The 19,777-nt window shown below is 35.2% G+C and overlaps 1 protein-coding gene across 16 annotated transcripts in view; it reads right to left on the minus strand.

Moving 5' to 3' along the window:
• Positions 1-19,777, minus strand: part of ANKRD17 (ankyrin repeat domain 17) — a 170,778-nt gene that overhangs the window by 49,310 nt on the left and 101,691 nt on the right. For 3 of the 16 annotated variants that reach the window (XM_021100379.1, XM_021100383.1, XM_021100387.1), the window contains 8 exons: positions 19,228-19,419; positions 18,722-18,855; positions 17,008-17,095; positions 15,042-15,169; positions 14,660-14,803; positions 14,151-14,253; positions 11,934-12,686; positions 7,537-7,685 (listed from right to left, as the gene is read on the minus strand). In XM_021100379.1, the coding sequence (XP_020956038.1) occupies positions 7,537-7,685; positions 11,934-12,686; positions 14,151-14,253; positions 14,660-14,803; positions 15,042-15,169; positions 17,008-17,095; positions 18,722-18,855; positions 19,228-19,419 (1,691 nt within the window). 16 annotated transcript variants of the gene reach the window in all.

Here is a 19,777-nt window from a genome sequence, read left to right on the forward strand (position 1 = left end):
TACCCCTAAACGGAGTAGCACAGACAAGATTTATCTTTCTAACCTAAACAAAACAAAAAGACAAACTATTTGAAATGATGGTGGTTAGGTAGGCAGTACATGACAGTGATCTCTGAGGACAGAGATGAGTAACTCATCCTATTGCCTGGAGAGCTTCCAGGCTGAAGACCAGGTACCCAATAGGGCCTGGCAGCCTTCCTGAGTGGAAAAGACAGAGTCCAGAGAGGTGAAGGTAGATAGAAATCATGCCACAGACTACTGGAGAGGAAGGTGCTATATACAGAGTACTATAGAGATCCGCAGAGGCTCCCCTGGAGTCTTCAGCTGTGCTCTCATCAGCACACGTGCATGAGAAAAAGTACTGGAGACTAGCGAAAGACCACCAGTCTTAAGAGAAATCAGGCTAAACAACACCTAGAGCTTATACAGGGCTAGGAATAGTCTGGTACCCACAGCCAGGGTAGAAAGACCCTCAAAATACATAGGATATCAAGCAAAATCCCAGCAGGGAGTAAAATTAGCTATCCTGGACCTATCCAACAAAGCTGAAAAGGAAGTCTTGAAATCTGGTACCCACAGCCAGGGTAGAAAGACCCTCAAAATACATAGGATATCAAGCAAAATCCCCAGCAGTGGAGTAAAATTAGCTATCCTGGACCCATCCAACAAAGCTGAAAAGGAAGTCTTGAAATCTGGTACCCACAGCCAGGGTAGAAAGACCCTCAAAATACATAGGATACCCAGCAGTGGAGTAAAATTAGCTATCCTGGACCCATCCAACAAAGCTGAAAAGGAAGTCTTGAAATGAAAAAACTGTTTCCAAATAACTTATCTGCATTTGAGGAATACAAGCCCCTAAAAATTTAAAGGAACAAAAATGAAAATACCAGATTTACCAGTGGTCACACTTGATCTTAGTTTGAATACTTATTTAATACTAGCAATATGTGGCTATTAGTACTTGAAATATAGCTAGTGTGAATGGTGAACTAAGCTTTAAATTTAATTTAATTTTAATTAATATAAGTTGAAAAACTGATACTCAATTTGGTTGTTGGGAACTGCAAATTGAGTATTTCTAATGAAGTCCAAGTTGAGATATATTATTATTTTAAACAGGGTGGCAAAACATCTGGATTTTTTTGACCAAGTTGGAGAGTTTTTTGGGATGAGGGACATTTGGTGCTAAAGTAGCCAAGTCCGAGGAAAACCAGGATGATCTGACCACTCTAAGCTGTAGGTATAACATAAACACTGAATTTTGAAGACTTTTTTTTTTTTGGCTGCACTCACGACATGTGGCCAGAGATGAAACCCAGGCTGCAGTGGCAAGCTGCGCCATAGCTATGGCAATGCTGGATCCTTAACCTGCCCCTCCACGAGGAACTTCCTTTGAAGACTTTTTGTATGAAATAAAAAATGTAAAATACCTCAGTAACTTTTTGGTATTGATTACATGTTAAAACAGTATTAGGTTAGGTTATATGAAATGTTTTTAAAATTAATTTCTCCTATTTTTGCTTTTCTAAATACGGTTACTAGAATATATAAAATTATGAATCTTGCATTATTTTCCTACTGCATAGCCCTGTTCTAAGCCAGATTCTCATTTTTACATATACACGTCTATTTCAGCATTTATTAGCAATCTTCTTTAGGCTAATATTACCTGTGTATTTGCCCCCAGTGAACTATAAACTCCTAGAAGGTAATGAATGTGCCTTATATATGCTTGCATTCTTACCTATTAGTGATATTTTGTCTAAGAAACAATAGATAAGTTGAATGAATGACAATAGGTATAAAGGTCAGAGATTCAAAGATTATCACTAATAAAACAAAGGCCTATATACATGAAATATATATTTATGATTTATATCTATTTATATGACATGAAAAAGCATATTCTCCCAGAAGTTCAATAACTCTAAAAACAAAGCTCCATTATAAAAAACTAACGAGACAAAAAGCAAAAATTAATAGAGTCAAGAAACAAGAAAAAGCCTATGAGTCAGCGATAAAGAGGGAGATAGCAAAAGCTGCTCTGCAGAAGAGGCAGGCAGAGAGCAGAGATACTGACTGCAGGATCAGAGATGGCCATACGAGAAAGACACACCTACTACAACAGCAGAGAACCTGAATACTTAAATAGTGATATAGGTCTGATTATGTTATAGTATCTGATCTTCATTTCAGGTTTATAAGGAAGGAATTATTATGTCTGACTTCAGAAAAAAGCAGACAAAGGTCAGAGAAATAACCTTCTGATGGTCACACATACCAGTAACTGTTAGGTGTTGGTGTAAAAAACCAAGAAGATTGTGGATAACAAAATGCTGCTTACATCAGAAAGTAGCCCTAAGGCACAACGGACTGAGGTGAACATAATGTTAATAAGTCAGTCTATCTGTATTATGTGCTCTCTATTTTAGGATATATACAATTAGTAGAAGAGTCAACTTTATGATGAAAGCTTTTGAGATTTCAAAAAATCTTCTGGGGGTTAAAGACTAGTTTAGGAAACCACCAGTGTTAATAGAGAATGAAGAGACAAAATTTGGAAAAGGTTAATAAGCATGGAAAATTTTAATGGATCAGTAAAATCTGTTTTTTTCCCACCCACATTATAAAACATAAATTCAGTTGACATTTATTAAGCACCTTTTATATTCAAAGCACTCTGCTATGCACTTTAGGGTTGACAAAGATAAGTACTACAGTCCCTGCTCACTATAGGAGTTTACTGGTTAATGTACAGGGCAAATATAGGTTCAAACTATGAGAGAAATATGAGAGTTGAAGAAAAAAGTGTTTAAAACTGAGGAACTCTCTGGGGAACTTAAGAGTACATAGCTTTATTGTATTTCTCTGTTAAGGAGAAATTAAAGCAACCAATATTATTCATTTTTAAGACAGTAACAACCAAACTAGAAGTTTGTGTTAAAATCAGCATTAACAGACCAGGTATAGAAAAAAAAAATATATCAAGGAAATAGTAATAATAATGTAGGTGATGACTTCCTAGAAGGCAAAGTAACACTTAAGTCACATACTGTTACCAAGCTGGTCATATACCCAAGAGAAACCTGGAAAGGACAAGGATGCCTAGAATGATGTGAAGAGCTTTCCAGGTTTATACCCTAAAGAAAACTTCCATTTCGCCCACATTGTCATTCAATACACCATTCTGTGTCATAATTCAGGCTAATAAAAATGATAAAATCATATTCAGTGTAAAAATATTCTGTTAGTTATCAACTTCACTATTCAACTTTATAAGAATAAAAGCCCAAGAAAGAATCATAACAGAGATGCAATATTAAAGGAAAAGGAGATTTTTTTTTTTTTTTGGCTACACCCACAGCAGCGACTTGAGCTGCTGCAATGACTGCTAGGTCCTTAACCTGCTGTGCCACAACAGGCCTTGAGGGAGTTTTCAATGAGCTGAAATGCAAGTGAAAAGAAAAACCTGAACTCTACAAAAAAAAATCTCATTCTCTAACCATGTCAGGGGTCATACATAAGATTAAAAAGGATAGCACTTTAGACCACTCAATAAATGAGAATAATCAATATAATAGTAAATAACTGTTTTGATCAAACATTTCATACCAACAAGTAGAATTCATGTATTTTAAAGTAGAATGCTTTGATGGTAGTGTATTAACTATCACTATTGGCTCATTTTTCCTGGTTTCCTTAATTTCTCTCATTAAATCACTATGATGAAATTATTCTCTGTGTTGCGCAAACAAAAGAAATACTTAAATGATATTTATCATTAAAGGTAAAGCATAAATTTACATTAAAAAAAAAAAGGCAAAATTGGGAGTTCCTGTGGCACAGCAGTTTAAGAACCCAATTAGTATCCATGATGAAGAGGGTTTGATTCCTGGCCTCACTCAGTGGGTTAAGGATCTGGCGTTGCCACAAGCTGCAGTGAAGGTTGTAGATGCAACTCAGATCTGGCATGTTGTGGCTGTGGCATAGGCCTGCAGGTGCAGCTCCAGGTTGATTCCTAGCGGGGGAATTTCCATATTCTGAAGGTGCAGCCCTAAAAAGAAAAATAAATTAATGAAAAAAAGGGCAAAATTGCATAAGGAAGTATTTGTTTTTCTCTCTCTCTTTTTTTTTTTTTTTTTTTTTTTGTCATTTCTTGGGCCGCTCCTGCAGCATATGGAGGTTCCCAGGCTAGGGGTCCAATCGGAGCTGTAGCCACCAGCCTACACCACAGCCACAGCAACGTGGGATCCAAGCCCCGTCTACAACCTACATCACAGCTTACGGCAACACCAGATCCTTAACCCACTGAGCGAGGCCAGGGATCGAACCCGCAACCTCATGGTTCCTCGTCAGATTTTTTAACCACTGAGCCACGATGGGAACTCCTGTGGTATTCATCTTAACAGTTTTGAAACTATCCAGACAAACTTGGTTCAATAAAATCTTTACATGAGAGGCAAAGAGACTGTGGTGCACACACCAAGGAGTTTCTAGTTCCAGAACATATGATTTGAGGAATCTTACAAAGAATGCAAACTTCATCTTCAGCATTCAAAGTCCAGTGAATCCTTGTTTAAAGTATTAGCTTCCTTCTATAATGATTAGTTAAAGCACCATTTTTCAAGAATCATTAGCATTTTAAAAAAGAGACATACACTGAGGCTTTAAAAAAGAACCTTTCTTTTGTTCTTCCTTAAATTAAGATTTGCATCAAATATGCGGTATATAGCTAAGGAAATACGTTAAAAAATGTAAAGATTATAAAGACACATGATCTTTTGCTATCAAGACAGACCCATTTTCTGTATTCTAGAAAGATTTTTTTTTTTTGGTTTGAAAGCTGACTCCATAAAAAATTACCTGTTGGGAAGCCCTCTTTCCTCAGCTGTAAAATGGGAATAGTTACTTCCTTCTTCATGGGATTGTTACAGAGACTAAGTTAAAGAAGTTAGTATCTGTAAATTGTTAAGAATGTACATGCTAACTTTTGCTAAATAAGCAAATGAAAGATGCAATTATTAGACAATGTTAAAGCTTTCAAAATGGGGAAGAATCTTGGTACTAATTTTTTCTTATCACCTGTCGGTAATGGCACAGTACTGTCACAAATAAACCAAAATATCTATTATGTAATAGATCATGGGATTTGTATTTGAGAATCTAGAAAAAACTTCAGGTGGATTAAGCATAAAAGGATCTTTATATTTACCACTTTACCTGTTTGGTATCATAAAAACTAGTAAATTAAACAAACATTGAAAGAAAAAACGGTTAATAATTACTTCAGAATATTTATTTTGTATTATGTTTTCCAAAATAAGAACTTTCTAATGCCTCACTATACAATAATGCTAAACTCCATGAAAAGTTCTGTTACTCATATTAGGTTAACCCAATTGAAAAACCTCGATACAAAGACCAGATAAAAGAAGCAGCAGATTTTTAAGGGCCCATAGTCAGATCTTTTTACATAAGTATCCCTAATACATTTAAAATGTATGTTATTTTTTTAAATTAATGTTTTGAAAGTATTTATATGTAACTTCTCTGAAATTAATTTATGGTTGGTTGAGTGGTATAGTGAGGTAAAATTTCATTGTCACTATAATTCAAATTCAAATAATACTTGGTGGAATCTTTTTTTGGGGCTGTTTTTTTTTTTTTTTTTTTTTTTTTTTGTCTTTTTGCTGTTGTTGTTGTTGTTGTTGCTATTTCTTGGGCCGCTCCCGCGGCATATGGAGGTTCCCAGGCTAGGGGTTGAATCGGAGCTGCAGCCACCGGCCTATGCCAGAGCCACAGCAACGCGGGATCCGAGCCGCGTCTGCAACCTACACCACAGCTCACGGCAACGCCGGATCGTTAACCCACTGAGCAAGGGCAGGGACCGAACCCGCAACCTCATGGTTCCTAGTCGGATTCGTTAACCACTGCGCCATGACGGGAACTCCTTTTTTTTTTTTTTTTTTTGGGGGGGGGCTGTTTTAAAGCACTAAAAAAAGTAATCCTTTATATAAAAGGATTCAGTGAAGTTTTTACTTTTGCTTATGGATCAATTCTATTGACGGGGAGAGCCCACACCCACAGCATATGGAAGTTCTCGGCCAGGGATCAAATCTGAGCTGTAGCTGCAACCACAGCTGTGGCAACGTCAGCTCCTTAATCCATTGTGCAGGGCCAAGGATCAAACCAATGATATGCGTGCGAGAGCGCGTGCACACACACACACACCACTCACTATCTCTCTCTCTCGCCTGCACCCTGTCCCCCTTTCCCTAAATTGAATTTTATAAAGAACTGATCATTTATAAAACTACAAGTTTTATAATGTACAACATTACCCCCACACTAGGCCCCCAGCAGGTATTAATCAAAACACAAAACTAAATAAACATTTCTCAGTCCTGAAGAAGGCCATATATCCTTACCTCATTCATCAGTCTTCTGAGCTAGGCCTCTTGGCACTTCTTCAGGAAAATACACACAAGCTACCCTCTCTTCTCCAACCTCACTTTGCTCTGAGATTTTATGGTAAACTAATTTATTTATTTATTTATTTATTTTTGTCTTAGGGCCACACCCACGGCATATGGAGGTTTCCAGGCTAGGGGTCTTATTGGAGCAATAGCTGCCAGCCCATACCACAGCCACAGCAACGCCAGCGCTGAGCCATGCCTGCGACCTACACCACAGCTCATGCTGGACCCTTAACCCACTGAGCGAGGCCAGGGATCTAACCTACATCCTCATGGATGCTAGTCAGATTTGTTTCTGCTGAGCCACGACAGTAACTCCTAAACTAATTTAAAAAAAAAAAAACTTTTTAAAAAAACTTAATGGTGTTATACACAGATACATTGACTTCCTACATATATTTCAATCAGCAAAATCAGAATTTTCAAAGACAATATAAATGCAAATGGGTATACATGATATATAAATGGAAGAATCTTTTCTTTTACATGTAATCCACTGTGAATTTTAAAATACATCTTTAAAGTTTAGAAGAAAATATAGACTAATCTTTAATTCTTTCATCTTACTTCCTCTTCTAAAACGTAAGAAAAAAGACTATATTTGGAGTTCCCCTTGTGGCTCAGTGGTTGGTGAGCGAGTCTGACTAGGAACCATGAGGTTGTGGGTTCGATCCCTGCCCTTGCTCAGTGGGTTAAGGATCTGGCGTTGCTGTGAGCTGTGGTGTAGGTTGCAGGCACAGCTCAGATCCTGCGTTGCTGTGGCTCTGGAGTAAGCCTGTGGCTACAGCTCCAATTCGACCCCTAGCCTGGGAACCTCCACATGCTGCAGATGGGGCTCTAGAAAAGGCAAAAAGACAAATTCGATGACCTCAGAAACCAGACCTTCAAAATAATTATCAGCAGTAATCTGTATTTGGTATTTTATTTCTTTAAACATGGTTCTAACCTCTCTATAACTGTGGCTCAGTCTTTGCTCTGAGATGATTTAAATCACTGATTAATGTTTGTGATGATGACTTAATTCCAGTTGAAAATCATCACTCCTGAGTTTGGCACTTACCTGTGCATCAATATCAATGGCAGGGTAGATAGGAAGCATGGCTGAAGGAGAGATGATAGGACTTGGAGTTGGAGTCTGAGGTTGGGAAATGGAAGCAGCGATACTGTGGGTAGGAGTGTTTGACATTGCAGATGCTCTTCCACTGACTGCTGTTGAACAAAATAACTGCACTTAATAAGGATGAAACATTGTTAGGCAATAGTAAAAATTATTATTAGAAAATAATTAAAGACCCTTAGAAACAAAATGTCTACAGGTAGACTGCCATAACACTAATAACTCATTTTCCTGGTTATTTATGACACTGGACAACAGTCCAAAATTAAAACGTATATTGAGAGTAACCCATTTGCTAAATAATAATCCATCTGAAAAACAAATTCCCCTCTTAGGGTATGTAATCACAAAAATGTAATTCAAAATAACCCTGAAAACAAAAATCTTTTTATGAGTTTAAATATAAATGCAAATGATTGTCCATTATATCTTCTTAATCAGAAAAGGAATAAAAGGTAAAACAGTCAAGTTCAGGAAGAGAAAATTTCACACCTTTACTTGCCAATTTCATACCTCATATTCTAGAACTAATGAAAGCAATATCATTGAGGAGATCCTCGCTACTGAATATTTAAAACACTTCCTACTGTTTTAGTAACTGCAGACAGGGAGCGGCCCTCAGCATGACAGTATATATCCCTCATATATAAATATGATACTCACACAGAAATAATTTCTCACATATAGAATTATTCTGAAGAGGATAAATGCCCACCAATCAATCTAGCAATCGCACTGACTTATGAAGACGAAGTGAAAGGACTGGGGTAAAAATAGGTATATGCAAACAATCATCCTTAAAGTATAGATTATTATTGGGTTTTTCTAAATATAATTTTTCTATGATATTATGTTGACCAAAATAAGCAAATTAAGAAGGGGCTAATTAATTAGGTCAGTACTTAAGGTGGGAGAATTCCAAAGATGGTAGCACAGTTGAGGGTACTTTATTCTCTCATTGACTAACTTCTGGAGTTGATACGTGAACATCAATCCTTTCCCCCCTTTATTAAAAATGCTCTAGCACTAGAGTCTGGGCATTACTCTTTGAATGATCAGCAGCAGTGTGGATGTGTGTTATCAACGTAGTTATCAACTACATCAGACAGAAAACAATCATGATTCACAACTGGATCTGAAACCAGGCAAAATAGGTTATGATCCTACCAAGAACAAAACTAAAATTGACCTTATTATAACAATTATAAACATGATTGTCAATTAAGAAATCTATTTTACATGAAATCCTTAGTTCAGGCACAAACATACACTATACAATATAGCAACACACATTCTACAATTACACATTTTTAAGTCCACTTAGAAGCCAAAGGAAAAACAAAGGAGGAAACAAAACAAAACAAAACAAAACACTGTTCGAATCCTTAGGGATAGAAAAGGGCATGTACTAATATATTAAATTAATCACCTAATGACCTTGATATTGTTACTCCATAAATTGATAGTTTTGTAGGTTAAGATCAAGATAATTCAAATGTATACATTCTAGATATGAATTTCAAAACCATATAAAATCTATTGTTCTTAAAACTGATTCCATGTTCTCCTTTGATTTGATTGATTTTCACAAAAGAAAACGCTAAATACAAAAATTAGCCTAAAAGAAGGAACATCAATCTGTCCAAAGAACTGATTACTTCAGGATACTAAACAAAAAAACCTAAGTTTTACTGCTAAATGACATAATTTACATTTCAATTGGAATTTATGTTCTTTTAAAGAACATACTAAAATTAACTTTCTTTAATTTTTGTCAAACTGGTTGTTCTTATCTCCTTATCTAAAAGTAGATAGGAAAAACCAATTCCCTCATTTCATTTCCTTTGGGATAGTTATAAAACTGGTCTGCTGGAAACTAAATAACTGCTTATCACTCATCCATACTCTACAGTTAAAAATAAACAATTGTAAATATGCAGGTACCTAAAAGAACTCTGATACACATCTTTATATGTGGAACTTCATTTTAGGGTTAGCTTTCAGAGATGGAAAACCAGATGCTCAGATTAGTTTTAACATCAGTTAAGGAAAGAGGGAACCTGAGAGCACAGCAAAGGCAAGGTGTTAAGACTTGTTAAACAGGTAATTGATTTTGCTTTGGCTAGTACAAAAACCAGGGGAGACAGAGGATTTTGGCTAGGCAAATAGTAGAGAAAAAGAAACTGAACCTTATAAAAGCAGCCTAATAAATGGGGACTAAGGAATAAAGAAGAGAAAGTTATGCTAAAGGAAGGCTGAGCCTAATGAAGTCACAAGATATTGAAAATGCAAAGAAAGAAATGGAAATAGTCATTGGTTCCAGAAAGAACAAGTACTACTAGCATAGAAGGAATTTAAAGAAAGGCTGTGTGGCAGGTGCTGTGGGAGTGAGTGTCTGAGTGTCTATGTGTATATTTGTGCCCATGCACATGGGTGATGGAGGAATGAATGGGTTGCAGGGAGGTAGCTGGATGTTTGTAATCCTGTTCTTTCTTCTGGCCATGTCTCCTCTCCCCATACAAATGAGAATAAACAGGTGAAGTATCTTTACAATATGACAAGTATCTGTCATATTTATATATTAAAGAAATTTTATATGAAAACACCTCAAACACACAGGCAGAATTTAGTAATTTTTGTTTGGTAAACAAAATAACAGAAAAACTACTTCACAAACCTCCAATAATTCTGATCAGCACAAAAATTATACAACTGGCAAATCATTGTTGATAACTATGCCCGAGAACATCAGGTAAATTCTGATAGTATAAAAATTTTTTAAATATTCATTGGTGTGGAACGTCCATTCTTCATTTAACTGAATATAAACAACAATTCTATACATCCTTTGGTAGTTTATTTGACATAATAGAGAAATAATACCATTTGGATCTGGATTAATGGCCATGAAAATAATATCAAATTTGGGATTTGGAGCTACTGTACTTTAGTTTTCATAAAATAATGTTTTTAAAAGTACATTTCCAATTACTAAAACCAGCTCATTGTGATTCATAGTTATTTTCAAATGTATAGAAAAAATGTATTTTTCTTAATATAAGAATCTTCATAGTTCTTACTAAAGATTAATAGCATTTTTTCCAATATAATTACTATACCCTCTGAGATTAGGAGAGACTTTCATTTCATATACTACTGTTGAAATGATACTAAAAAAGGACTGGGAAACTTTAGAGCAATTTGTAAGTACAAAACCTGTCTCATTAGCTGGTTTCTTAGTTTCTGAATGTCAGCTAAATACCACAACTTTATACAATTTAGTTTTCTTCTTAAAAAAAGATGAAAGCAAATTATGTATCATCTCATCACAACATCTAATGCTATTAAAACAGTTTCAAAGTTAGAAATAGTCAATTCTCTTTTAAGTATAGACCAAAGAATTAAAAAGGGGAAGAGAGAAGATGAAAGTTATCAAAATTCACCTATTTACTCGCTTTTCCTTCCTTTTCAAGTTTTTTTCTTTAGTTTTTTTAATGAAGAAAATTGTCTTTTTCAGTATAATATTCTTATGCTTTATAATCCTGTAAAATCTCATTCTGCTACTTTGATACAGAACTCACAAAAATTAGGTACCCAAATCTAGAACCATTAAAACAACCTTCTAAAATACTTCTTTCTGTCAATGAAACTAATTACAATGGAATAAAATTTCTCTGGCTACCCATTTAAGGATATATTATTTACGATACTGTCAGGGGATCACACCTTCCCATAACACAATTAGAAAGAAACTACACATTAACATTCACAGGGGATAAAGTCACTGACATACAGTATAATTAAATCCTATTTGGTATGGTAGTTTATTATTGTAAAAGTGTTTTTTGTTTGTTTGTTTGTTTGTTTTTAAATATCCATCAGGTTTGAAGTCTGATCCATTAGGACATAAAGCATTTTTGTTCACAAATAAGCTTTCTGATGTATCCTACTAGTTTTGCATTTCAACTTCTATCAATTTCCCGGTTTACTGGTGTGAATACAGAAGCCAAAAAGCCAAAATTCTATCAGTATTCTGAACTTAAAGAGAAAAAACAAAAACAAAAAAAAATCAAACATCAATCCAACTACTGAAAAACCTAGATGCCCAGCCTACCCACCTAAGCCAGAAAGTTTCAGCCACTTGTATGAATGAGCTAATCTTTAATTTGACCTGTATCCACCTGAGAATTTCTGAGATTGTGCTAATATTTCTAAAGATATACATGGGTCAAGAGTCCAGAAATAGTTCTCAAGTTGGGTAATGGCAAAAAATTCTGGCACACTCTTACTCGCCTTAAGCAAATCATATTTGATACCTGCTCATAACAATATAAACCCACCTGCCATGATGTCATCCAGCGTGTCATTGAGGGTCTGAGCAGGGCTGGCTACCATTAACCCTTGTTGTGTTTCTGTCAGAATTCCTTGCCCCAGCCCTGCCAACTGTGCTTGGCCCAGTACTGGCTGTCCAACTATCACTCCTTGCAGTTCTGTAAGATTTGCGATGGACCCTGGAGGCAAGGGACCTGCCGCCAGAGGCAAAGCTTGAGGCATGGCCAGGGGCTGGATTGGTGCAAAACCCATCTGAGCAGCAGTCTGCTGGGGTTCATCTTTAAGCAAAACGGGATCCACTTGCTGTAACCGTGCATAGTCTCCCTCGGAAAGCTGCTCTCCAACCCCAACAGGAGTTAGCAGTCCCAGATGTTGGCAAGACTGTTGCTGCTGCTGCTGAAGTTGAATCCTTTGAGCTTTAACCTCTAGATACTGCTTTTTTAGCTGCTGCTGAGTTTTCAGTTGTAACTCTCGTTCTACTTTCTGTAGTTCCTCCAAAATCTTTTGTTTCTTCTGAATTTGCTCCTCCCTTGTTTTGTTCAGCTCCTCGATCTTCTCCTTGGTAAGTTGGTCAGCGTGAGCCAGTTCCAAGGACTGCAGCTGTGCATTCTTTTCTATGGCTTCTTTTATCCTCTGTTCCAGTTCTGTTAACTTTCCCTGAGCCTCTTCTACAATGCTCTCTGGAGACTGATTGGTGATGTAACCCTGTACATCCTGGCTGTTTGCTGGCAAATGGCTGCTGGACTTTTGTTTAGAAGCAGCTGTGTGAAAAAGAAACCCCCTCAGAAGTGCACATGAATGGCATCCTCATTATAGAGTTACTGTTGGGAGGTTTAGTGCCAACAGTTATGCACCAAATTATTATATCCACAGAAGGTGAAAATGCACTGTCAAGGAGTTAAAAACAAATCCACCTCTTTATCATAAATATAAAATGTATGTATTTTATGTGCATAGAGTAATCTGGGAAATAAATTTCAGAATTTTAAAAATATCACATGGCTAAAATTAGACAATAGAGGGATGCGGTTTGTGATATCTAAGTGGTGCAATTAAAGTAAAATCTAAGGCTATGTGTAGAAAGATACCTCACTTGGTCATAAAGATGTAAAAACTTATCATAAGAACAGAAAAATAATGCTAAATTATTAAGATGTAGGGAAAACTTAAACCTCTATGTCAAGGTTTTTCTACATTTAATAGTCTGTGCCTTTTAAACACACACACATACACACAAAGAGTACTCAAACCACTGAGAAGTACCAGGAAATAAAAATCCAACTAAAATATATGTCTTTGTTGGGGCCTATCATCTTCAAGACTGATAAAGGTAAGATATAAATTCACATATTCACAAAGCTACTTGGCCAGTAGAGAACTGGGATTCAGTTTCCCTGTAAGAAAAGATGCTGAACTATGACATCCACTGTATCTTCTGACAGCCAGGTGAATAAACATATCTGGCTATAGGTATAGCAATCATTTGTTCACTATACCAAGCGAAAAAGGTACCAAGGCTGTGGATTGGTAGTGGTGATTGAAAAGAACTGGTGGAAATACTTAGTATTCTTGTTGGTAAAATAATATAGGTAGCCAAAACCAAAAAATTAAAACCACACTGGTTCCTCAGGTAAAACTTTTTAAAAAGAAAAACTTATTCAAACTGGTAGTTGTAATCTTTTGGGACATAACTTATGAACATGCATGGTATAACATCCACAAGTCAAATATGGATCTCAGAGTTCTAGAGAAACAAGCAAGCATATCTGAAGTAACCTTGAATTCTTGGTTGAGAAAAGGTATTCCAGATATAAAATCTATTATTAAACCAGTTACTCTACAATAAAATTTAATTTTGATCTAGTTTATGAATCTTATGCCTATATCACTTCAGAAATTTTAGTAATTTATAAAAATGTCACCAATTATACACAGTCTAATAGTTTAACATGAATAGAAATGACTAGTTATTAGAGGAAATCATGGATAATCAGAATTGCATCAAAGATGAGCATCTGAATTTCTACTGCTAATACTTCTGATTCCAGCTATTAGTACTAATAACTATCTTCTCTCCCAATAAACATGCTTTTTTCATTGGTTAAAAAATAATCTTTAATTATACCAACCTAGTAAAATAATTTTAAAGTGGCTAGTTTTTTTGGTAATCTTATCATTTTTACTTGGATAACATGTAAGATACAGTCTTTAGAAGTATAACTGACCTTTATTCCTGATGGGAAGAGTAGTGGCAACATTGGCAGGTGGTTTGTCAGGCTCCTGAGGTGGGACAACCATGGGCAGTGCTTGAACTGGTACACGAGGAGCCTAAAACAAATCAAACTGATTATATTTCTGCTTTTCCTATACTTTCCATTAAGTAATATGCTTTAAATGGAGAATAAGTTACAAAGAACTATGCAAAATATTTTTCATATGACATAACCTCAGACAATGACTTATTTACATAAAATACACTGATATCAAATTATTTTCCCTGATTTTTTTTAAGACTTTTGAATTCACTAGGTTATTCTGGACACACTAAGAAAATAAAGCAAAATCCTATCAATCTAGACTCTGAAATACTATAGCAGATATTCATTTACTACATCATGTACATATCTATACAAAGAACTCATATTATAAAAAATCCAATTTAGTTTAATCTGGAACTACAAGTGAAAGGAGATAAAGATGATACAATATAAAATGCTTTAGTTTAGAATCTTACCCTATTTAAATCGTGGGATGGAGGGGTTAACTGAGTGACATCTGGTGGAGGGGCTGAAAGCAAGTTATTAGGATAGTCCAAAAGATAGCAAACGACACTTGTATGGCCACCTTTTGCTGCTTCTATCAACATAGTTGAGCCATCCTAAAAGAGTAGATATGGAAAGGGAAAAAAGATCTTTTTAAAGTTAATTTATAGAACCATTAAGGAAGATAAAGCCTCAGGCCCCAGACACATTAAAATTTTAGGTTTAGTAAAAGAACACTTTCCATGAAATGAAAACACTTAGAATGCCAATAAAAGTGGAACTTAATAGATATTTTGTTATGCTCAAGAGTGAAAATTAAGTCACAATGCTATATGAAACATTTTAATTACATACTTTTAAACGGTGAGTAGGATCTGCCCCATGAGCCAAAAGCAGTTCCACCACTGCCAGATGACCCCCTGCACAAGCCAGGGACAGCACAGTATGGTCATTATTAGCTGTGGTTCTATTCACATTTGCTCCTAAAGCAGACAAGGCATGAAAAATTATGTTAATAGCGTTGTTTCTTAAATTATAGTAAATTTTAAAATCAAAGCATAGTGAGAACAATACAGTGAAGCCCCACATATTCATTACTCAGCTCCAATGATTATAAACATGGCCAATCTCATTTCACATATATCCACATAAATTCTCCTCTCCCATCTTGAATTATTCTAAAGCAAATCCCAGCCAAACAGGATATAAGTTCATCCATAAATATTTCAGTAGGCACCATGAAAAGTATAAACATATATATTACTCCTAATATAATCATTGTTATAAAAAATAAAAAAAATTTATCTACATTTAACATCTTCAGTGGGAATAATGACTAAAGACTAACAAAAATAAACCACACTGCCCTCTATGGGCCAAATATGGGTAGAATTAACAAAAATAGAAAGTAATAGTAAAAATAAAGAAAGTAATAGTAGTATAATCTTTTCTCATTGGGAAATATCTGAGAACAAAAACAGGTATATTTTGATTTCAGTATGAATGCATCCCTAATTTGGAGCCTTGTGCTAGGCATGTGGGTAATATAAAGACTGAAAATAATTCCATTCTTGAGAATACAATGTGTTACTTATAAACATTTAACACTAGGAAGTGTTCAAATTCCCTAAATAATTTGACCAGTTAGATATTTCTGACTTATTTGCTTTATCTATAAACAATTACAAACTTGAGATTTGAGAATTTCTGGTAAGAAGGAAATGGCATATGTTGCCTTTTTAACTGTATATGGTCTATATAGTCTCTCTTTTATCAATGCTGAGTCAAAAGTAAAATATTTAAAGTTCTTATGTGGTACAGCAAGTTAAGGATCTGGCATTGCCACAGCTGTATTCAATAACACAGGTTGCAGCTGCAGTACAGGTTTGATCCCTGGCCTGGGAACTTCCACATGCCAAGGAAACAGACAAAAGTAAATAAACTAAAATATTTAATCTCCTATACTTAAGAATATGATGAAATATTTAATCTGCTATGCTTAAGTTCATGAGAAAGTTTCAACTTGAACTTAAATAGTAAATACCATCAAAATAATTTAAAGGAAGAATAACATGCTACTTTTGGTTTCTAAGGATTTTGGTATTCAAAGTAGAATTAGGAGTTCCTGTCATGGTGCAGCAGAAATGAATCCAACTAGGAATCATGAGGTTGCAGGTTCTATCCCTGGCCTTGCTCAGTGGGTTAGGGATCCAGCGTTGCCGTGAGCTGTGGTGTAGGTCACAGATGCGGCTCGGATCCTGCATTGCTATGGCTGTGGCATAGGCTGGCAGCTACAGCTCTGATTAGACCCCTAGCCTGGGAACCTCCATATGCCGCGGGTGCAGTCCTAAAAAGACAAAAAAAAAAAAAAAAAAAAGAATAAATGACCATGAACAAAAATGCATATTGGCATACCTTTTCCATTTAAATTTTGAATTTTTTCTTTTTTTGTGCTATATGTATGACTTCCTCTCTATATTTTACAAAGAAGGAAACTCAGGGCCAACAAAATAGAAAAGTGACTTGTCCTCAAGTTAATCAGTAGCAGAAACATCATAAAAATCTAGGTTTCAAGATAGATTAGTACATGAACAGAGCAGACTTTAAGCTACGTAAACCCTCAGAGTTTTACATAGAGAAATTTTTCTTTATCAAAATGTTTTTCAGTAAGGGTGGTACTCGGTGTGACAACTCTTCATGGTTTATCAATTACCCCCTCAGGAAATTTCAGGAACATCCTTTGACCATGTGATACCCCCAAATGTCCTTTATCTCTAAATTTCTTAATAACCAAGGACAGGGGATAGACACACAAACGTACCTTTACTAATTAAGAACTGAACGGTACAAACATGACCAGCTCTTGCAGCTTTCATTAAAGGAGTTCTTCCACCTTCAGATTCATGCTCCTGTTTAAAAACAGATTTCTAGTGAACAGCCATTCTTTTTCATGAAAATCAAAAGAAAAAGAATTAGACTGATTTTTGAATCTAAGTATTTTAAATAACATGCCTTGAGGCAAATTAAGGAACACATTTTAATTTTAAACAATCTCAAACTAGAAACATGCCTATGGAAATAATTTAAGAACTGGAGTTATATTCATGTGATTGTTAGGTCCTCATCTAAATCTATCTCAGTAATTTTCTCTTCTCTCTCTACAAAAAGGATTGTGGAACTTGAACAGTGAATGGCACTAGCATAGCCCTCTCCAAACAATCAACATCATTAGCACTAACCTCACTCACTACAAGTGATTTTCTTTCCCTAAGTTTGATCCTATCTGCATGAATTTCTTGAGGTATGTCACTTCTTCTCTTTAAAAACTTCCCATTATCTCTATTATACCTTACATAAACATAATAAGGCTAGTGATAATTTAATTGTAATTAACTAAGTAATATCACATTGCTATATATTTCACAGGCACTGTGGTAAAAACTGGAGGTATAGTTCCTAAGTCGAAGAAGTTCAAAACCTAAAGGAGAAATATGCACATAACTAGCTAGAATATAACGTGTTAGAAGTTCTTAAAAGAGTTCCCCAAGCAAGACAGAACTGAAAGAAGCCACAATAGTAATCTAATTTAACCCTCCCCTTTCATAAGTGAGGAAAGAGAAGCTAAAATTTAAGAAACCAGTTAATGGCGGAGCCTGTTTCTGCCTGCATGTGAATTTCTGTCATAAACTATGAACTACTAGTGAAAAACACATTTGCTTGTTTATCTCAGCCCCATGGGCACGTACATGGGTACTTATGTTTTACCTAAAATCTATCTTAGTCCCTCACAGGCTAAACTGGAAGGAGGACTATTTTCCCCCACACACATTTGCTTTATTCCTCTCTACATCTCAGGCTGTACTCAGACTCTTTCTTCCAACTAGAGTATCTCTTTTGTCACATCACAATATCTAGCTTTCTAAACCTCACCCAGTCTAAAACATAACATCTCAGAGTACATTTTTCTCTCTTCTGAGCATCTTTACTCTCTGTACTTTCCCTGTGACATCACTTTATAATCTACCTTATAATGACCTCAGTATTTCATCTTTCTTACTACACTAAAAGTTATTTGATGAAAAATACTATTTACGAAATACTTATCTTTAAATCCCTTTATTATTTAATAATGTTCTGAATGATATTTCTGAATTTATTTCCTAAGCTACAGTGAAATGCCTCTAAGCCATGTTTGCCTTTTTATGACAAACCAGAAAAGCTTCTAAAAGTAGCTAAATACTTAGGAGAAAATTTGTATTAATTGTTAATACTAATTATTAACATATCAAACACAAAATTTTCCCTTTCTTGAAGGGGGAAAGGGGTAATAGATTAGACAGTTCTATTAACAAGGAAAATAAGAATGGAAAGCAAACAGTGTAGGAAAAAAATTTGACTAAATGAGATAAAGAATGGCAAAAAAAGGGCAATATAAAATTAGAAGAAATACCTTTTGTCTCTAATATCCATAGAATTTTAAATCAATTTCTTGTTTTAGTTTTAAATATTAAGATTTAGAAAGTGACAGAACTTACCAGATCTGCTCCTGCCTGAAGTAAGACATCTGCTACATCAGTATGACCATTTTCACAGGCATATGTTAGTGCTGTGTCCCCTGTTGCTGTTGTTGCATGAACATTAGCTCCTGCAGTAGTGTTAGATACACAGCCTTAATAAAAGAATCATAAGACACAAATGTGGATACTGAAATTTCTTCTAGATAAGCCATATCTCCTCAAATTAGACAAAATAGCCTTATCCATTTCTAGAAACAGAGAATATTATCAGCATCTTTAAAAGCAAAAAAGAAAAAAAAATTAGAAATAGATTACCGCTTAAAATAAAAGCTGCAGATACTTCAAATAGCAATAAAGTAAATTATTTATTCAATAAGGTAAATTATTCAGAATACCCACAAAATATTTTTCATATTTTTTCTGTACACAGTGTGTATCACACATCAGAAAAAACTCAATTGCACTATATTTTTACTTAAATAAATCATGTAAAAAAAACTTCTCCCAAATGCAAAATTGCCTACCTGCAGCTAATAAGTATTTAACTAACTCCAAATGCCCCTCTTGAGCAGCTTCCATTAAAGGGGTGGAGCACCCTAGTTCTATATCAGCTCCTGCCTTAATGAGAAAGTCTGCCACTTCCAGAAAGCCTCCACAGCAAGCCAGAGTCAAGGCAGTTTCTTGAGTTTCTTCCGTCTGCGCATTGATATTCGCTCCTAAAACAGAGATTCTAATTATTTAAAGAAAGTCATTAACTTATTCCAGAGATAAGCAAAACAAGATTATTTCCTAATAAACTATACTTTAAAAAGGAACATTACATTGCTTTACTAATGATAAAGTGCTGCCTGCCTCCACCCCCCACTAAAGAGGCAGTTAAAATAAAACTATCAAAACTACCTCCACTAGTCCATATTTAATGTACACTGCTGGAATAAGATTTACTCTGCCAGAATGTACAAGTCAGGTGATATAGGGACTTACGATTTAAAATCACATTTCTATTATAAAGATTCAGAATAATGATGATAAAGATTTTGATAAAAATAATAATAGACATTTAATATGCTATTA

The sequence above is a fragment of the Sus scrofa genome, chromosome 8 (assembly GCF_000003025.6).
Source record: "Sus scrofa isolate TJ Tabasco breed Duroc chromosome 8, Sscrofa11.1, whole genome shotgun sequence".
Taxonomy (NCBI): domain Eukaryota; kingdom Metazoa; phylum Chordata; class Mammalia; order Artiodactyla; family Suidae; genus Sus; species Sus scrofa.